This window comes from Bidens hawaiensis, unplaced genomic scaffold, assembly GCF_021521415.1.
Source record: "Bidens hawaiensis isolate Kalapana, Puna unplaced genomic scaffold, B.hawaiensis_p1.1 tig00021345_1, whole genome shotgun sequence".
In the NCBI taxonomy this organism is placed as follows: domain Eukaryota; kingdom Viridiplantae; phylum Streptophyta; class Magnoliopsida; order Asterales; family Asteraceae; genus Bidens; species Bidens hawaiensis.
Genome location: NW_027493305.1, coordinates 197206 through 217156, shown reverse-complemented (window position 1 = coordinate 217156; position 19951 = coordinate 197206). Strand labels below are relative to the sequence as shown.

The following is a 19951-nucleotide window of genomic DNA, read 5'->3' as shown; positions in this document are numbered from 1 at the left end:
CCCATAACGAATCACCCATAGTTCTTATCCAGACTTTGACTCAAGGGTCAAAGTCAAAATCGTCAAGAACAGCAAATAGTCAACAGATCTTAGATCTGCAATTAAACCTTCGTTTCTTAACAAAATATCACGATTTTGGTATCAACGGAATCGTCTGACCAGCGCCTACAAACCCCAACCATCAAATCGGCCTAACATCGATGTTTAAGGGGTGCGATTTAGGCATATAGGTTACGGGTTCTTTTAGGTTAACAATTAACCTATCAAATGCTAATCAATTCCAGTAATATTTGTTGTTTTGGGTTCGTTTATAACAAACTAACACAGATCTATGATTTCCCAAATCAAACCGAACCTATACGAACGATTTCTAACTATAAACGTACCTAGAACGAGTCGAACTACGAACACGGTTAAGCCTTGATGTTGTTTTGGTCCGTCACGACGTTCCAGCACCAACAAGCTCGGGTTTTCGCCTTCGGATCTTGGTTCGGGTTATAAGATGGTGTTGTGTGTGTTTTCTAAGGTATAGGCTATTGTGTAGATTAGGATAAAAATGGAAAGGATTAGGGTTTAAGGGGTATTTATACTCCCTTAAGCCCATGGACCTAAGGCCCATCTTTCCCTTTTGGTCCATAATTAAGTCCATCTAAAAGCCTACTTATCATATCATATTTTATTATTATTATTACTATCCGAACGAAAAATTGGGATGTTACAATTTTGATGATTCATTTCCAGTTTTTCATATTTGGATATACATTGATTTTGGTCTCCTTAAAGAAAATTTTCTACCTATTGGGATCCTATAGTCCCTGTTATAAGTCAATACATTGGGTCGATGAATGCGCTCCGATCGTCTCCCTATTCGGTCTAAGTGTGTGTCTTGCTATTAGTAATAGAGATGGTAAAGTTATGATTATTTGGTCCGAGTAAATAAAAAATCCGCCTTATCTTATATAATTAATTTTTGTTCATGTCTAACGTCTCACTAATTAATAATAAAGTTTGACCGTTAGAAAAAAGTTTGACTACGAGTTCAGCATAATAAAAGCGTGGAAAAAGGAATGCGATTATAAAAAACATTTAGTTTAACGAGCAAATTTGTGGTAGTTGCTCGACCCTAATTATTTCTCCAACAAATGGGTTTGAGTATAGTCCTTTGGCAAGATCATTTTTTTATGCATTGGTTCTAATCTTCGAGATGAGAAGCATGGGGATTTTAGCTCAAAAAAATACTACTAAAAAAGAATACGTCATAGATGACACCCCTGTTTGAGACTCATATTATTAAGGTGCGCCTTTGAGTGATTGTGTATCATATTTTACAAGATGGCTTTTGATTAAGTTAATCAAATAGATGGGGAAATGCCTTTGCTATCAACTATTTATCATCCACAATATGGTCAAACATATGAGTGTGAATGCTTTGCTTTACCTGAACCTTTGGCATTATACGTGTCAACCTTAAGGCGATAGACCAAGCTTGGACATGCCATGGCTTTTCTATAATGTGTAAATGAGCGAGGCCGCTATGACTCCCTTTGAAAACATGATCGAGCATCAACTTCTAACCTAGAACGTGTTGTCACATTGTACACGGAATATTGTGTGCACCTACATAGTGGGCTCATGCTAGGGGGCATGTGATGTTAGACGTGAAACCCCTATTCTAGTAGTTCAACTCACGGATGAAGGCATGCAAGGAATTGATCAAAGGCACGAAGCCTCATCTCAATAGATAGACGTGTTCTTAAACACAGTAATTTTCACATGAGTATTGTTTCACCATGGACCAATCATGATTTACTGCTTGGATCTTCTTGACTTGGTGTTGTCTCTCTCACTTAAGCTTATAACTTTGGTCAATTAAGCCCAAAAAACATGAGTTTGGGTTATTAAATTAGTTTGAACACTTATTCTTATTTTCTAACACAATGGCGGTTGATTAGAAAGAAAAAAAATAAGAAGAGTTGTGTTTTCTTTAAGAGAGAAGAATAGAAAATTTCAGGCATTTAATCTTATTAGTAGCCTTGAATTTCTTGTTTTCTTTTGGCATGTTATTGATATTTTAAGTTCAAAGAACTAGTGTTTTGGAGTTAATCTTGTTTGGTATACACACTTGTTCTACTACTTCCCTTTAAATGTTAGTTTTCGCAGTTCGCACCCATAGTCGTTTTTATAAATTTGAAGTAACTACAAACTACTTATGAGTCTTTGAAAATTTTTAAATCTAACACTTTATCTTTTCCTAAAAAAATTAGGCTTCCTAGTATTGATTTATAAACAATCCTCAAAATAAAGGGTTAAAGTAGAGGCGTAAATTAGACGAGCTGATCCTTAGCTCGACTAGGCTTGTGTTCGGCCCGTTTAACTTACAAAAAGCTCGTACTTGACTCGTTTCGAGCTTTATTTCAAAAACTCAAGTTTCGACTCATGAGTAGTTTCACAAGCTTAAGCTCAGATTAGGTTGTACTTATTTATTATTTATCAATAACTTTATATTTATATTTATTTTACTATAACAAAGTTATCGTTTTATATAATCTAGTTATTTTTATCATAATTTTAAATATAATATAATAATTAAGTAAAAGTATACTAATAAGATTGATTAGGCCAATGAGCTAGCTCAAACTCGACAAGTAAAACTCAACTCAATTCAAAATTTTTAATAATGAGCTCAAATTGCTCATAAGTCGCTTGACTCATTTACGCCTCGGCTTAGGCCTTGATATTTCAACGTATACTATGTGTGTGCATAAATCTTGACCGAACACCGACGACCTGTTTTCAATTTCAGACCAATTCAACGAGCACGAAGCAACTGCAAACTCTCCATAGTTTCATTCTCCTGACGCGATAATAATAATAATAATGGTACTAACTTCTTCGATTTCGCACAATTATTATTGATTACTATTTGTAACTGATTGAAATGATTATTATTATTATTATTATTATTATTATTATTATCAGATCCGGTTCATACTTCTTCAGAACAGGCAAGGAAAGACTCGGCTGGCCAAGTATTACATTCCTCTTGAAGAATCCGAAAAGCACAAGGTCGAATATGAGGTAACTTTTACCTGCTTTTTGTATTTTCACCCTCATTTAATTTAGGTTTCTTCTAATTGGATGTTTATTGTGTTTTAGGTTCATCGATTGGTGGTTAATAGAGATCCCAAGTTCACTAATTTCGTTGAGGTATATATAATATATTATTTCAATTTTGTAAATGTTTATCATGTTAGGTTACAGCTTCAATTTGAAATTAGGTTTTGGAATACCATTGTCTAAGTAGAATACTAATTTTTCATAATAATCACTGATGAAACTAAGTTACACTAAAATCTAACTGAGAGCATCAAGGTCGATAACTTTAAGATTAATAATGTTGATCATGTTAGGTTACAACTTCATATTGAAATTAATATTGTTTTTGAAGTTGCAGCTTAATCCATGTCAATTTTGCATATGAGAAGTGGTTAATATAGGCAGATGTTAATGCTATCCATTGTATTATACATATATTTTAGTAAACCGTCTTGATCCAAGTTTCCGTTGGTTTTCTTTTGATACATAGGTTTCTCCTTCTATAAATTGGTAATGATCATTGATGTCTATAACACTTTAACTTTAGATTGATATTTGTCACAGTAGACATCTTTTGTTCCTTTGAAACATGAACCGAGACGAATAAACTCCTTACGCTCCAATACATATCTATTGACACTATTGAAATTAGAAGTTCAAGCTTGAAGTTTCTGAATGTTGCTTTTGGATAAGACCTTTTATCGGCTTCACCTCTCGTTTTTAGCTTTCATTTTTTATCATTACCTAGAGTCCATTGGTTTCTGCTAGAGAATCTTTGCATTCTGATTTTGGACTCTTGATTTCATTTAAAATTTTCTCCAAAAGCAATTCTCTAGACACATAAGTGGAATCTTAAATATTAATAACAGTGGTAACTCATGAGTTATCTTCTGCTATGATTAACCCTTTGGATCTGAAGGTTGAACATGTGACTCTCACACCATTTCTATCACTTTTTCTGTTAATATATTTAAGGATATAAATGTCCAAACAATTGTCCTGTACGAAGCGAAAGTTGTGTACAAATGTAGTCTTCCGGTCGGTACCTGTTTAAGCTAAATATATTTGCTCCTAATAATTTGTTTTTTTTTCTTGTAAGAATTAATAATACCTTCACTGTTTAACTAACTATAGTTGACACGAGTTTATTGTTAGTTACTTTAAATTAATTTTATATTCTAGCAAGTTTATGGCACAATTTTATTGATACATTTAGTCGAGGGACTTCTGTTGTTCACTGATTATGCTGTCAAGTTCTTTACCCTTGGTGAAGGGTAGCACATAATTTAATGAGTCTTTTATTAATAATAAACACATCACACATTTATTAACTGAAGTGTCGAGTTGATGTCATTTTGCCTTTTAGTGCCATGTTTAAATCTTGCATCAAGGTTGATTCATTATCACATATTTAAATCGTTTGTTTTTCATTTTACTTGTATGATGCTATTAATATTAATCTGTTCATTATCCTTCCTCTTGCAGTTCCGTACGCACAAAGTTATCTACAGGCGATATGCTGGACTGTTCTTCTCACTCTGTGTTGATATAACTGATAACGAGCTTGCATATTTGGAGTGCATCCATTTATTTGTTGAAATACTGGATCACTTCTTCAGCAATGTTTGTGAGCTAGATTTGGTCTTTAACTTCCATAAGGTATTTCAAGTTCTTGATTTTAACATAGTTGAGTACTTTAGTTTTTATGCCACTTGCATATTAATTATTAGATCACCACTTGCATGTTGAATATATATTTATATTTATTATTGATTATTTATATTCTATCCTATCATTTTCCATATGATGTGTTGGACTTAATTTGGAATTACATAGGTTTCCGAGTTCATTAATAATCCAGGATTAAGAGTTTTAAATTAACTTTTTTGTTAGATTAGTTTTGAATTTTGTTTAATTGTATGCTTTCTGAACATATTTTATGTAGTTATGTTATGTACCTATTTTATTTAAGTGAAACAACGTATTTCTTAATTTAAGATTATGTAATATATTATATTTTGACCACTTGATTAATTTTGTTTTGGCTTGCTATTGAGTAATTTCACTTGATTATCTAACCAGAAAATCCGAGCCAATAAAAGTTCTAAAACCATAAATTTAATTAACCTTAAGTTATGAACAATTTGTGAATTTGTAATTGAGAACTTTATGCATGATGATTCTTGTTTTTGTTTGAAAGTTTTTAGTCTTATTTTGTTGTTGTAATCTACGTATAATATATGACTGTGTTTTTGTTTAAAGGTGTATTTGATACTAGATGAGTTCATTCTTGCTGGGGAACTCCAAGAAACAAGCAAAAGGGTATGTCGTCTTAACTACACTTTATTTATTTTGCATTTTTTTGAAGATTCTTTAGCAGCAATTGAAATCTCTCATTTTGATAGCGTGCATGAAACTTCGGTTAATGCGGCAAAAAAATTTGTTTATGTTTATTTATTTTAATAAATGAACAAACATGGACAACAATTTTTTCTCATTTATATAACGACATGATCACAAGTCTCGTTTGTTCATTTATCTATATCCGCTCTTCAAGGTTCGCTTATTGGGTCGGTTGAGTTGTGTTTTATCTCAAATGGGCCGAACTGAAAGTCGCCTAGAGCTATAAAAGAGCCGAGCGAGGGTTGGCTTGAGCTTGCCTCGAATATCTTAACGAGTTGGAATGTTGAGCTTGGTTTGTCAAAAGCTCAAGTAGCTTGTTGATATTTAAAAATTTATATTTTACACATTGATCTATATCAAAACTAAAAAAAATATTTATACATCACACATAATGCATAAACTACAAAATTTATAATCCACAAGTTGAGTTTTTTTATCTGCCCCTATGTCAACTTGATCCGAAATTGCACTTTTCACCTTCAACATGAACACATTTAATCAATGTCTGTATGCACACATGTGTAGGTAAACGGTATAAATTTTAAACATATATAAACAACTAGTATGTTTGTTTTTTTATGTACATAAGCTACGCATGTTATGTAAAAAGCATGAAGTTCAAAAACTATGAACCATTAATCGAAAAGCTAAATCAAACATGTTAAAAAGACACAGTAAGTTAGAAAATAAGGCTTTACTCATGTTAATTTGGTAAAATGTTGAAGTTATTATATTTTTGTGTACAGGCAATCATAGAAAGAATGGGGGAGTTAGAAAAGCAAGAGTGAGATGTGACTCTTTTTCTGTTGTGATGTGTTCATAAGCTCTTTGGTCACTTATTTGTGTTAAAGATTGAACATGTAATTTGTGTTTTGATCGTGTTCGGGTTTCTCGGGTTTCCCATTTGTTAGTGATGATATTAAACACAAGTTTTACTGCTTTCTAAAGGTTAAGTTTTAATGGAGATGGTTGTAGTACTCTTATATTGTTTGGAATCGTATTTACATAATTGCATGTTTGGACTACATATTTTTCATTTTATAAAGTTTTGTGTTTTAACTCGTTAACTTTTGTTAAAAGCTTCTGTTAAGTTGGGCTGAAACGACCCTTTTACATTCTTGGACCGAAACTGTTTTAGAAACAAATCAAAAGTCAAAACAAAGAAACTAAAAAAAACCGATCTTTAATATGTGTTTGTGGCATAACAAACTTGGCATATCTATCGAATGCACAAGATGCAGAGGTGTTCAAACGATTTGAAAGCAAAGAAAAGGCACCAACTATTAGAGGTGTTCAAAAGACTAAAGTTGCATTCACTAATAGCTAAACAATATGAGAAAAAGATGTGACAGTCCTAGCAATCTATTTGCAAATGAGATATCATGTAGTATTTATAGAAGTAAAAAACCAAATTAACATACAACAAACAACAATTTGGATAACATGATAGAGGTATTTCATTAATTAAGTGTATATGGTTGTTGATCACTCCTCCTAATTCGACCGGCTCAACAGTGAACCAGTTGGTTCACTATCCGGTGCGGTTATGAAAACATTGATCAAAGATTCAAAACAAATAAATACAACAGTAAAATGTTATTTTCGTCATGTTGGTTTGACAAATAATACGAATTTAGTCAAAAAATTTTTTTTTATCTTTTTGCATATGGACTGAAGAGGTATGTACCCGCCTCAGCACCGAGCAAGGCGGGTCAACCCACAAGATAAAGACATTATGAAGGCACAAAGCCAAAAACTATGCGCATGGCGCATACAAAACATGCTCAGGCATCATATGCCCAGGCACACATATGCTCGCGCATCACATATGCGCGCGGCGCATCAGCGCGCGGCGCATATCACATGCTCGTGCATACCACATCTGCCCAGGCACACATATGCTCGCGCATCACATATGCGCGCGGCGCATATCACATGCTCGTGCATACCACATCTGCCCAGGCACACATATGCTAGCGCATCACATATGCGCGCGGCGCATCAGCGCGCGGCGCATATCACATGCTCGTGCATATCACATCTGCGCATGAAATATCTGCGCGTGAGAATAAAGAGAAAACCTCGCGCATCCTCAGGATTGGCGCATATCACACATGCACATAATCGACCTCGTCCTTATCCAAATCAGGATTAGGGCAACCTTGATTGTGCACGTCAGACAACCTTCCAGAAGGCATCTTTTTAAGGAGTAAGAATATGCTGATGTTGACAGCTGCCAAATGAAAGGTCGACAACTCAGCATGACACATGTGCTACCACGTGATTACAACCAACGAGAAAGCGCCAGGTGTCCCAGAGGACACGTGGCGCAGTGCGATTGGAGGAGGCCAACGAGGTTGAGCCCAACCAGTGGAAACCCTAGCACTATAAATACAGCATCAACTCCACTTTGATGACACATTCATACTCAATCATTGACAGTTACAGGCAGTGATATCACATTCAATTATATTGAATTACATTCACTCACGGTCAATTACATACAAACACACAGTCTCACAATCAGAGAGTATTCAGCTATTAAGCAATACTCTTGAGATCCCCTTACTCACTCATTATCATCTTCTCCTACACATACTGATTCTCACGCCGGAGGGTTACCCCAAAGAGGACCCCTCTGTCCCTTTCTGAGGGGTAAGTAACGGCGCTGTTCATTTTGTAGGTGGAAGAACACGGATCCAGAAGAACCATCGGTGAAATAGTATAATCACACCCGAGGAAAGTAGATCTGCTACCAGTGAGTAGATCCACGTTTCTTCATGGACCATCCACGTTTCCTAGTTCTTGTCAATTACATCCAAATCACTAACCCGTTAAATTTAATCGTTAAGTCAGAGGTAGACATGTCATTTTACTCTTTATTTATTATAATACTTATTTCAGTGATCTGCGGTTTGCATCCCCGTGGTTTGTCCAAATCTGCGGTTTTAGTCAAGTAATTTCAAATTTACAATTTTCTTCCATATGGTTTCATTTCACTTTCAATTAAAACCCGAATTCCCTAATCTCGTTAAGTCTGGTCGTTAAATTCATCAGTGTGCCCTTCACGTGAGAGGCAGTTTTGTTCCCTTTTTTTTCCCTTTTTCACCCAATACACCCCAGCCCCTCACGTGAGTGAGCTTGTGATTAGGACTAAGTTTATTTGGGGATAAAAACGACAAAACTGGTCGTCGCATGAGGGGGCTTGCGAATTAGGATTGAGGTTTATTTGGGAAGAAAAACGACAAAACCGGTCATTCCCATGAGGGGGCTTGCGAATTAGGACTGAGGTTTATTTGGGGAGAAAAACGACAAAACCGGTCGTCACGTGAGGGGCACGCAGTTGGGTTAACGATCAGACTTCAAGGTTAACAAATTCGGGTCTGATTGCATGAAATGAAACTACAAGGACGAAAATTGCAAACTTGAAACTATTGGACTAAAACCGCAGAGTTGGACAAACCATAAAGACGAGAACCGCATATCACTTAATTAAGTATTATAATAAAGAAAGAGATAAAAGACATGTCTACCCCTGACTTAACGATTATTAACGGAGTTAGTAATTTGAATGTAATTGATAAGAATTGGGAAACCCATATACAAAAATAATTTTTTTTTTAACTAAATTCACATTATTTGTTAAACCATACAAACAAAAATGAAACTTTACTCTCGAATCTCGATTACAACGTGAAGGTAACTTATTCCCTCGGTGACAACGTTTTATCTTTTTAAAAAAGAGTGTATAAATACGAACCGATTCGACCGTTGGATCATTTTTCATTTTCCATTATCTTCATCACAATAAAAAAGCCCTAATTGTTCTCTTTGTCTACTTTTTCTGCAATCATCTTCAATTATCTAATTTCCTGCTCTTATCTGCAATCCCAAACCCTAAAATTCAACAACTTGCTTACATAACCACTCAATTCATTTCTGAATCCGAGCACAACATTAAAATTCCGGCTTCTTTCTTTGAGGCATTTGATCGAACAATTGGAGTGCATTAACAAAATGGGAAAACGTAAACTGTCTGTGGCTGACAATCCGTCAAAAGATCGAGAAGATTCATGGAAGAAGATCTTTAAAGGACTCGTTGATATGATTGAAGACCAACAGAGGCAACTTGAGTCTCTCGTTGAAGAACGTAAATCACTTGAGAAAAGATTCCAATTGCAGCAGGATAGATGGGGTTTTGATGTTAAGTATTTACAAGATCATATTTCCCAGGTGACAATCACAAATTTCTGTTGTTATATTCAATCTTTATTTATTCGTTTGTGTTAATTTTGGGTTTTGTTGATATGAGTTTTGGCTTTTTAGTGGTTTATTGATATGAATTTTGGTTTTTTAGGGTTTTATTGGCATGCATTTTGGGTTTTTAGGGTTTTATTGGTATGTATTTTGGTTTTTTAAGGTTTGTTGATATGAATTTTGGCTTTTTAGGGTTTTTTTGGCATGAATTTTTGTTTTTTAGGGTTTCATTGGTATGAATTATGGTTTTTTAAGGTTTTATTGATGTGAATTTTGTTTTTAGGGTTTTATTGATATGATTTCGGCATAGGGTTTAATTGATATAATTTTTTGTTTATTTTGGTTTTTACTTTTTAGGCTTTTATTGATATGAGTTTTTGTTTATATTAGTTTTTAGGGATTTGTTGATATAAATTTTTGTTTATTTTGTTTTTTACTTTTTAAGGTTTTATTGATATAATTTTGTTTATATTGGTTTTTAGGGTTTTATTGATATGAATTGTTGTTGTTTTAGATGAGAAGAGACTTTAAAATTAAAGACATGGCTCGTGTTGTTGAGGATGCAAAGGCAAATTTAATCATCTCTATGAAGCAAAAAGAAGCAATTATGAACAATCTTAAATTTGGTCAGTTCAGTTCAGTTGTACCAATAATTCTATGAATTACATAAAATGAATGGTATTCTTGTTGATCACCCTTTCTGTAATCTGAAGTAGTTTAACTTTGAATATATTGCAGAAGAAGCAGATGATGAGCGAGCTGATCTGCAGCTTCTCTTTGATGAGGTCTCTCAGTTTTTGGCTGAGCCGAAAGTAAGTTTATTTTAATGCCACATCATAGTGGGTCAAATGGGTGATTTTTGGTACATGTCAACCGGGTTGGGCCAGGTTGACTGTGAACATCTTTTTTTGTGAAGATTGAATTGTTCCATTTAATGTTGGCAAATATGATTACAAAGATTATATTATTTCAAGATATTCTAAAATTTAAAACAAAACGATTTAGATTTTTCATACATTCTAATGCCATGTCATTGATAGAAAGGTTTGGCATCGGCTCAAAATTGTTAAATTTTTGGTTCGTTTAATGGGTCGGGTTGATCTTATACACCTGTTCTTGAAAAAATGAATTAAATAATTAGTGAGAAAACGTGATTATAAATATCATATTATTTCCCTGATTTTATTTTTTGAGTTAATTAATCTTGAGAGGTTTTATATATTAAGAATACACTTTTGGCTAAGAATGTTCTAATAGCTCGCGGGTCGCTTGAAATGGGCTTGTTTTGTAAACTAATCGAGCTGGCTTGGTTTGTAAACAAGCAGAGCCCGAGGCCCCGAGCCACGGTAAGTTTGGCTTGTTGGCTCGCTCACTCGCTTGTTAGGCACTTAGGCTTGTTTAGCTGGTTCGTTGTCTCATTTAATTTGAAGCCCAGATTTTAATTTATGTAAGTTATAACCCAAAAATATAACTCAATACAACTCAAATTATAATATATGTATATAAGTTATAAATTCTGTAGTTTATTTATTTATGCATTATGTGTATGTTGGAAAGATTAGTTTTTTTTTCTTTTATATAAATCAGTATGGGTAAAAACATAAAGTTATTTTATTTTAAGAAAACTAGCTGGCTCGTGCTTTTTACAAGCCGAGCCACAGCTCAACTTGTCTCGGCTCGTTTGCAGCCCAACTTTGGGTGAATCTTGACCCATTTCTTTTTAGCTAATTTTTACTTTATTATACTCACTGACCCATATGAACACAATCCGAATCAACCCATTTGCAAACGGGCTGAAATCGCCACCTCTAAATATGTTAAGATGCTTATTAATTTTCATTTATATTAGCAGCGTATAACCCGAAGCAACGCCAAGGACGTTAAAGAGTCAGCATTAAAAGCCGAGAGGGATTTTGCGTGGAATCAGTTCAAGAAAGCCGACAACAAGCTTCAAGAACTCATTAACAAGACACGATTTGAAGTTGAATCTGCTAACGAAAAAATACAGAGACTGATTGCTGACTTGGAGCAATCACAGTCGTTGAATATAGAAAAAAACAGAACGATTTCAGGCTTACAAGATCAAATAGCAGTTCTTGAATATGATTCGAGAAAGAAAAGTGAAGAAATTTATAGACTCAATAAAGAGTTGGAGGCGTTGAGAGGTGACAATAACGGTTCTATTACTCCAGTGTTACGTCGTTGTATGGTGACATCATCAAAAAGGAATCAAGCGAGTGACGTGGCGATTGTCGAGAAGGTAACTAAATATGATCTAATTAGGGGTGTAAACGAGTTGGCTTGTTTACACCCTTAGAATAGAATGAAATTGAAAAGGATAAGTATGCTCTAACTGCAATTTCATTCTTTGCAGGAAGTAAGAAGTTCCAAGAGAAAAGCCACTGAAAGCCAACCGAGACTTTTTACATCCAAATTTAAACTTCCAAAGTTAAAAACCTGAAATCTCATTCAGACTATATTAGGATGTTAATTTGTAGTTTCTTAACTTGTTAACTTTTAGATGTGAATTTTTGTTGGTGTTTTGCAGAGTTTGTTTTCAAATACAAACTCTTGGCTCGGTCAAAAGGTAACCTTACAAGTTGCTTAATGTCTGTCCTGTTTGGTTTGAGGTTAGTATTGTATGTATGCAAAGATTTAGTTTGGTATGTTTTTCTGTATGTTGTTATCTTACTGTTTGAAGATAATGTAACAGTTGTGATACATTTTTTCTATATATACATGTTTTTCGCGTTGGTATTATTTTGTATACTCTTTTTTAGGCGCTGGTATTATTTTATGTACTTATCAGGAGGGAAAGCGATATTAACCGGATGTTGTAACAATTGTATCCCCCCTGTCTAAGGTAACGAGTCTCATCTTGAGCATGTCATGTGTCATTTAACGACCCTTCCATCGCACACAGTTAGAAATATTGGCCTTTTGTTTTCAACATTTTTTTAACGACAACTCAAACACTCTCTAATTCTACTTCTAAATTCCACCGTTATCTTTAAAAATAACGCCTTTATTGTTCTAACTAAAGATCATTTGAATAAGTAAAACGTTGATGATGGCTTTTCAGTCAAAAGTGCACAAGGCGCACATCTAGGCGCTCGGATGAGGAGAGATGTGCCCTAGGCGATGAGAAGGCACGTGTCTTATTAAAGAGTGACCAATGCGCTTACGTCCAATTCCATGATTTTTTGAAAACTGCTAAAGAACTTTAGTAGCTAGCACTCACCTTGAGATTCATGGTCTCATTATAAAGCATTTCATACAACCTATGTATAGCATATAAATTACGTGTATACTTTCTAAAATTCAAGGATTCATAGTTATTTTGTCTTTTCAATTACCAATTTGTAGCCTCCTTCCTCAACCATCAGTGTATTTATCCTAGAGTTCAAACTATTTTTATAAATTAGCATACCGTCTGTTTGTATTCACTTAAAACACTATTTTTATAATTCCTTTTATAAATTAGTTTTCATAAAAAATATCATAATACTACTATTCATTTCCAGAAATTTAGTTGACGAGTCAAATATTACTAGCAACTCTAGAACTACAGTCCTTGATATTCTTAATATAAACAAACTTTTTTTTAAATTCTAGCAACTTTAATCTCCGCTTGCGATGAATCTAAGCTTTTAATCATCAATGGATGTTACAATGATAAAACAAATGTTATGATCAATTTAACAACACACTTTTTTTTAGCCTTCTACCAACCAAACAAAAAGAACCTTAAAAATGCATAGACCCATAATTTCCTCTGGCCAATATGACCCTAAATCACCCTTCAAATACCCCCCACACCACCTTTTCATCCCCATTAAAATCCCCAAAAAATGAGAGAAATTCTAAACATTCAAGGAGGCCAATGCGGCAACCAGATCGGTGCAAAGTTTTGGGAAGTCATCTGCGACGAGCATGGCATCGATCCCACTGGACAATACAATTGTTCAACCGCTGGGTTGCAACTTGAACGAATAAATGTTTACTACAATGAAGCCTCAGGCGGTCGATATGTTCCCCGAGCTGTGCTTATGGATTTGGAACCGGGGACCATGGACAGTATTAGATCGGGTATGTACGGGAAGATATTCAGGCCGGATATTTTGTGTTTGGGCAGTCGGGTGCGGGTAATAATTGGGCGAAGGGACATTATACGGAAGGGGCTGAGTTGATTGATTCGGTTCTTGATGTTGTTCGTAAGGAGGCTGAAAATTGTGATGCTTTGCAAGGTATGTAATGTTATGTTATTACACCAATTGCTTAATCTTATGTGTATATATGTGTACATGTATACCACGCACACGTTTATGTATATGTATACATATGTTTATATGTTTTTGCATATGGATGAAATAACATGATGATATGCCATCATGTATATATACGTACGAGTACACATTTATGTATATGTATACAGTATACATATATTTATATGTATATGCATGTGTATATATGCGTGTATATGTTTATGTATATGCATATGTTATATGTATATGTGTGTGTATTCCTTTATTATGGTCTATTCGTATGCATATGTATACGTATATTTACATGTCTATTAATATGCATATAGATGCATATGTGTTTGCAGTGTATATGCATTCTTTATATGCACACATACAAGTATATGTGTATGACTATGTATAATAATCTTATGCATATCAACATATGTATTTCTTTCTCTGATATGGTCTATTTGGGGTTGGTGTTGTTCATGTGGCAGGTTTTCAAGTATGTCACTCGCTTGGAGGTGGCACGGGATCAGGGATGGGGACACTCTTAATTTCTAAGATACGAGAGGAATCCCCCGATAGGATGATGCTCACATTCTCTGTTTTCCCTTCCCCTAAGGTTTCTGATACGGTTGTTGAACCGTACAATGCAACGCTCTCTGTACACCAATTGGTCGGAAATGCTGATGAATGTATGGTCCTTGACAACGAGGCGCTTTATGACATTTGTTTTAGGACTTTGAAGCTCACCACACCAAGTTGTAAGTATACATTACATGAACATTATTTCCTCAATGATTTACTGAAAGTGAAAGTTTGAAACTAATCAATTATATGATTGGTTTTAATACAGTTGGCGATTTGAATCATTTGATATCGATAACCATGAGCGGTGTAACGTGTTGCTTGAGGTTTCCAGGTCAACTGAACTCTGACCTACGAAAGCTAGCAGTTAACCTAATCCCATTCCCGCGTCTCCATTTCTTCATGGTAGGATTTGCACCATTGACCTCTCGTGGGTCCCAGCAATATGTTTCTCTTAGCGTCCCAGAGCTGACTCAGCAAATGTGGGATGCTAAGAACATGATGTGTGCTGCTGACCCTAGGCATGGCCGATACCTAACAGCATCGGCCATGTTCAGAGGTAAGATGAGCACCAAAGAGGTTGATGAACAAATGATTAACGTCCAAAACAAGAACTCTTCGTATTTTGTTGAGTGGATTCCAAACAACGTTAAATCAAGCGTTTGTGACATCCCACCAACCGGGATGAAAATGTCTTCCACATTCGTTGGAAACTCGACTTCGATTCAAGAAATGTTTAAGCGCGTGAGTGAACAGTTTACAGCCATGTTTAAGAGAAAGGCGTTTTTGCATTGGTACACTGGAGAAGGGATGGATGAGATGGAGTTCACGGAGACGGAAAGCAATATGAATGATTTGGTGGCGGAGTACCACCAATACCAGGATGCCACCGCGGACGATGGTGGTCATGATGAAGAAGAAGAGGAAGAAGAGGATGAGTGATTGGTAATTTCACACAACCCATTTTGTACTAATGATCAAGACTCAAGAGTTATGTATTGATGGATCCATTCTATTGTAAATCTTTATTGTATCAAGTATCAACCCCACCCCAAAAACAAATAAAAGTTTTACTGTTGAATTATTTAATTTCATGCTTAACTAAGACATTATCCAAAAGGTTTAGTTTTAGAAACTCGTAACCAACCCGCGGCACATTAGTCAAGTATTTCGATACAACTAGAGAACATAACATTTCAAGAAATGATTTTCTTAGGCTACATGTAGTGGATTGGCGCCCCACTCCACATGGAGTTTTTTGATTGGTTCAATTAGCTCCACACGCATATCCACAAATACTAGAGTAACGCACGTTGCCACACTCACGTGTCCGCTATTAACTTCCCTTGGCGCCCCCAAACAGGGCGGTGTTTAATGCCTGGTAAGCTTTTTAAGAGCAAATTGTCATACCCAACAACCACTACTAGAAAACTGAAAGTGTTGTGACGCCAAAATGCGTCCGAAACGCGTCACAAACGACCAGTTCCTACTCAATTCCGACGCAATGCGCGTGTCAGAAAAAACCTCGTCGGAAATTCCTTTCTGACACAATTCCGACGCAAAGTATGACGAATTCCGACGCAACATTTTGTCGCAATTTTCCGACACTTTTTTGACACTTTTAACAACTTTTAAAAATTATAGTTAGCATAGAGTAAAACAAAACCAAATAATGTATATATATTATTTTTGTTGACTACGTTTACAATAGTCTTTTGGTTCAATTGGCAGGTGAGTATAGTGAATGAGTTTTTCTAAGGGAAGACTCATGTTCGAGTCTAGCATTGAACATTTGACCCTTTTCTTTTTACAAAAAAAGGTTTCAAGTAAGTAATTCCGATGCATTTTTGACGCAAATTATGTTTGAGTCGGAATTGTGTCGGAATTTTCTGACACCTTTCCGAAGCAAAATAATTTTATTTTCAATTTTCGAGATTCGAAAGTTGTTTTTTAATTCTAGTTTTTGTACAACTTCATTATACAATAAATACTTTTACTTCATAAACTTATACATATTATATACCTACGTACATACGTATTTTCCATTAAAATCTACAACTTACAACCTTCTTTTATAATTTTATAAGTAATCTAATAATTATATCCGTTTTTCAAGATTTAGACGTTATTTTTTCTTATTCCATCTTTTACACAACTTCATAATACATGAAATACTATTACTTCACAAACTTATACATGTTATGAGTCAGGTTATCGTACAAGATCCAAATTTGTTTTTTTCGGTGAATCGATGATTAATTGTGTATGTATTGATGATTTCAAGATGTTGAGATATGATTTCATGGATCTATTTCGTGAATATAGGTATTTTTGAACGTTAAAGATTATTGTATTTTATCATTTATCTATATTTTATAACTGCATACCATTACAACTTATAATTTAGAACATTTTATTATTCTATATGTATAACTATAATGTTACACAAGTGTGTACGTAGTTGTATAAAGGAAAATGAAAATATTCAACATTATAGTTGTATAACTATAATGTTACCCATATGATGAAGTTATACAAAATATTGATGAAAAATTCAAACGTTGAAGCCTCCTTAAACAAATTCAAGTTGTCGCAAATGCGTAGCAAATTGCTATACATTCGCTACGCATTTTCTACAAAATAAACGTTGCGTCGGAAGTGCGTTAGAACTTATATTATTTATATTATTAATGTATTAATAAAATACTAAATTAGAATGTTGCGTCGGAAATGTGTCGGAAAATTTCGACACGTTTTTGACACAGATGTATATTATCACTTGCATACTGTACTAAAAAAACAAGAAAAAATGGCAAAATAGATCCTTTATGTTTACACGTTTTTTCATTAGACGTTCTTTGGCAAACTTAATGACACAAGATGTATTTCATGTTTCAAATTCTGCTCTCGTTACGTCCTTTGGTACTAACCCAGCTAAATGTTTTCGTTAAATATGGTCATGTGCGGCCAGTGTGGTCATTTTACCCATTTAATGACTGTTTGTGTAATTAGACTAACGATTTGGCTTTTAAAAAAAAAAATACTCATTTCTCACACACACTCTCTCTCTCATCCCACTGATCACCAGTCACCACCCCTACCCAACAGATCAACCCACTCTCCTCACTAAAACCATCGTTACCACAACCACTATCCAACAATCCTTAAACAGCAAAACCCTAATTTATAATTTTCCCCAAAATTCATCTCCCAATTTCATTTAAAATTGATTTTCATTTGAAATTGAATATTAGAAAGTTCATTCATTCCTTCAACATTTTACGAACCGTTTTCAAAGTGGTTGATAAATGGAACCATATTGGTTACAAATATTATGTTGTAGGTGGGGGTTGGGTTATTTAGCATTCGTCTTAGGGGGTGGTTGGATAATGAGTCGGAATTTCCAACACACATCTGACGCAACTTGTTTTTTTTGTCGCAAGTATGTCGGAACCTACGACAAAAAATTATTGTTGCACTTTACGTCGGAAATGGGTTGGAAATGTGTGTCAGATTCCGACGCCGTTGTATTCCAGTCTACTAGTGGGAGCGATGCAACATCCTGCAAGAATAGCTAACTAGCATTAAACTACATGCAAAACTATATATGAGACTATAAGACAGATAATATGATACATACCCACTTATATGCTGTGATTTCAAGCGTATGTAGATTCGGGATACTCCTAATCAATTTAAAAGCACATGATAACTTCATACCATTGTCTAAACATATTCCTGATAATTTAAGAGCCTTGAGACAGGGAAAGACGGTAGAGAACCTCTTGTTAGCACTACCTTCAATCAACTACAAGAAAAATGGTTAGAGAAAGAAATCATAAAGCCATAAACTAGTACTATGGTCGTTTTAGATTATACTAGGCACTATTACGTACTCCCCCCGTCCCATTAAAAGTGTCCACATTTCCTTTTTTTATTTTTCTCATTACAAATAGGGAATATAAGTTATTAGATTATGAAAAAACTAGACTAAACTTCAAAGACACAGGTGAGCATTACCTCGCAATGTCAAAAATCTAAACGAAGCTCTTGAAGTTTTGGAAGAGAACCTAGATGCTCAAAGATTGTAATGGAACTTGTGATGTCAAGATCACATAAGTGTAAATATAATAATTTGAGATTTTCAAGTTTAGCAATATCAACTAGTTTTACTTTGCCTTGAAAAAGAACTTCATCGAGTTTCAAAATCTCAAGTGAAAGACACCGAGAATAAAAGTCCCCGAGTTCATTGTCTTCTCCATATTGCCACTCAAAGCTCATTAGGTTTGGAAAACCATGAAAACTAGGTGGCGGATGAAGACAACAATCATAAAGTTTCAAATGTTTCAACTCTAAACACGAGAAAAAATGGATAGGCATCAAAAGTGGTGATCCAACAAAAATCTTGATAGTGAGGTCCTTAATTCCTTTTCTAGATAATAACAAAATCCAGTGACTGATATCTTCATCTTCAGCATGCAATAGGTAATCTACCGAGAGGACGAATTTTGTAATGGTACCTTTAAGCTGAAGAAGAACAATGCTTATAATTTTCAAAACATTATGTTTGCCTTTTGTGTTTCTTAAATACTCAAAGAACTTGCCTTCAATTACGAGTTGGCTAAGCATAGTCCACTTAAGCCTCCAGTTACCCGACGAGACACCAGTCCGCACTGCTTCTTGTAAAGGCAATCGGTCCAGAATATTAGTTATGACAATATCCGGCATGTTGCTGATAAAATCTTGTAGTGCAAACTTAGATGTTTTATGTCTCCCTTCCATTATTCTAAGAACATGCATGAAATATATTAATCAATTTCGTATTTGGTCATTGTCAATGAGCCAAAACATATGTTACATAAGTATACAAGAAATAGAGTTAAAATTTCATATTTGTAAAAAAACCTTCATTCCAAAACCATATATATTAATTAATTCTAACCTGAAACCGTCAGCAACTTGGCTGCGGATGGAGGTTCCCTGACGGTCCGACGGACCTCCTCTCTTTCTCTATTTCACAAAGTTAAATATTTAACTTTTTACATATATAGTTTATATATACATATATGAAGAGGATCAAAGAAAACTCATCATTATCATTTATCGTTAGAGATTGACTTAAAAACTTCTAAACAAGTATTTTTAATTAAAAAATAATAATTCAAATTTCCATTTTTTCCATTATAGTTATATTTTGTTACTCTTCAGTCTTCACTAAACAAAAAAAAAAAAAAACGTTGTAATACACAAACGTATATAGTTATATTTTGTTACTCTTTAGTCTTCACTAAACAAAAAAAAAAGTTGTAATGCACAAAGGTATTACTGGGCGATATTGTTGTATTACACATGTGTATTAA

At 34.5% G+C, this 19951-nt stretch overlaps 3 protein-coding genes and 1 pseudogene across 5 annotated transcripts; 3 read left to right on the top strand and 1 right to left on the bottom strand.

The window, feature by feature from the left end:
* The first annotated feature begins 2730 nt into the window (after positions 1–2730).
* Positions 2731–6463, top strand: LOC143563225 (AP-2 complex subunit sigma). Its single transcript, XM_077050819.1, has 6 exons — positions 2731–2880; positions 2980–3078; positions 3157–3207; positions 4582–4755; positions 5359–5418; positions 6246–6463. Exons 1-6 carry the CDS (start codon positions 2878–2880, stop codon positions 6285–6287), a joined length of 429 nt encoding a protein of 142 aa, XP_076906934.1. The 5' UTR covers positions 2731–2877; the 3' UTR covers positions 6288–6463.
* Positions 6464–9314: 2851 nt separating this feature from the next.
* Positions 9315–12505, top strand: LOC143563224 (uncharacterized). 2 transcript variants are annotated; one of them, XM_077050817.1, is made up of 5 exons: positions 9315–9732; positions 10271–10382; positions 10495–10568; positions 11609–12016; positions 12131–12505. In XM_077050817.1, the coding sequence occupies exons 1-5, from the start codon at positions 9517–9519 to the stop codon at positions 12215–12217; spliced, it is 897 nt and encodes a 298-aa protein (XP_076906932.1). In that variant the 5' UTR covers positions 9315–9516; the 3' UTR covers positions 12218–12505. The 2 variants fall into 2 exon arrangements, with proteins under 2 accessions (XP_076906932.1, XP_076906931.1); XM_077050816.1 differs by having other exon boundaries at positions 11606–12016.
* A 966-nt stretch (positions 12506–13471) lies between these two features.
* On the top strand, positions 13472–15548 carry LOC143563223 (tubulin beta-1 chain-like; annotated as a pseudogene). Its single transcript, XR_013140626.1, has 3 exons — positions 13472–14003; positions 14498–14767; positions 14860–15548. The product of XR_013140626.1 is annotated as a tubulin beta-1 chain-like (transcript).
* A 3072-nt stretch (positions 15549–18620) lies between these two features.
* Positions 18621–19373, bottom strand: LOC143563239 (F-box/FBD/LRR-repeat protein At1g13570-like). Its single transcript, XM_077050831.1, has one exon. The coding sequence runs from the start codon at positions 19371–19373 to the stop codon at positions 18621–18623; it is 753 nt and encodes a 250-aa protein (XP_076906946.1).
* Between the last annotated feature and the right edge of the window lie 578 nt (positions 19374–19951).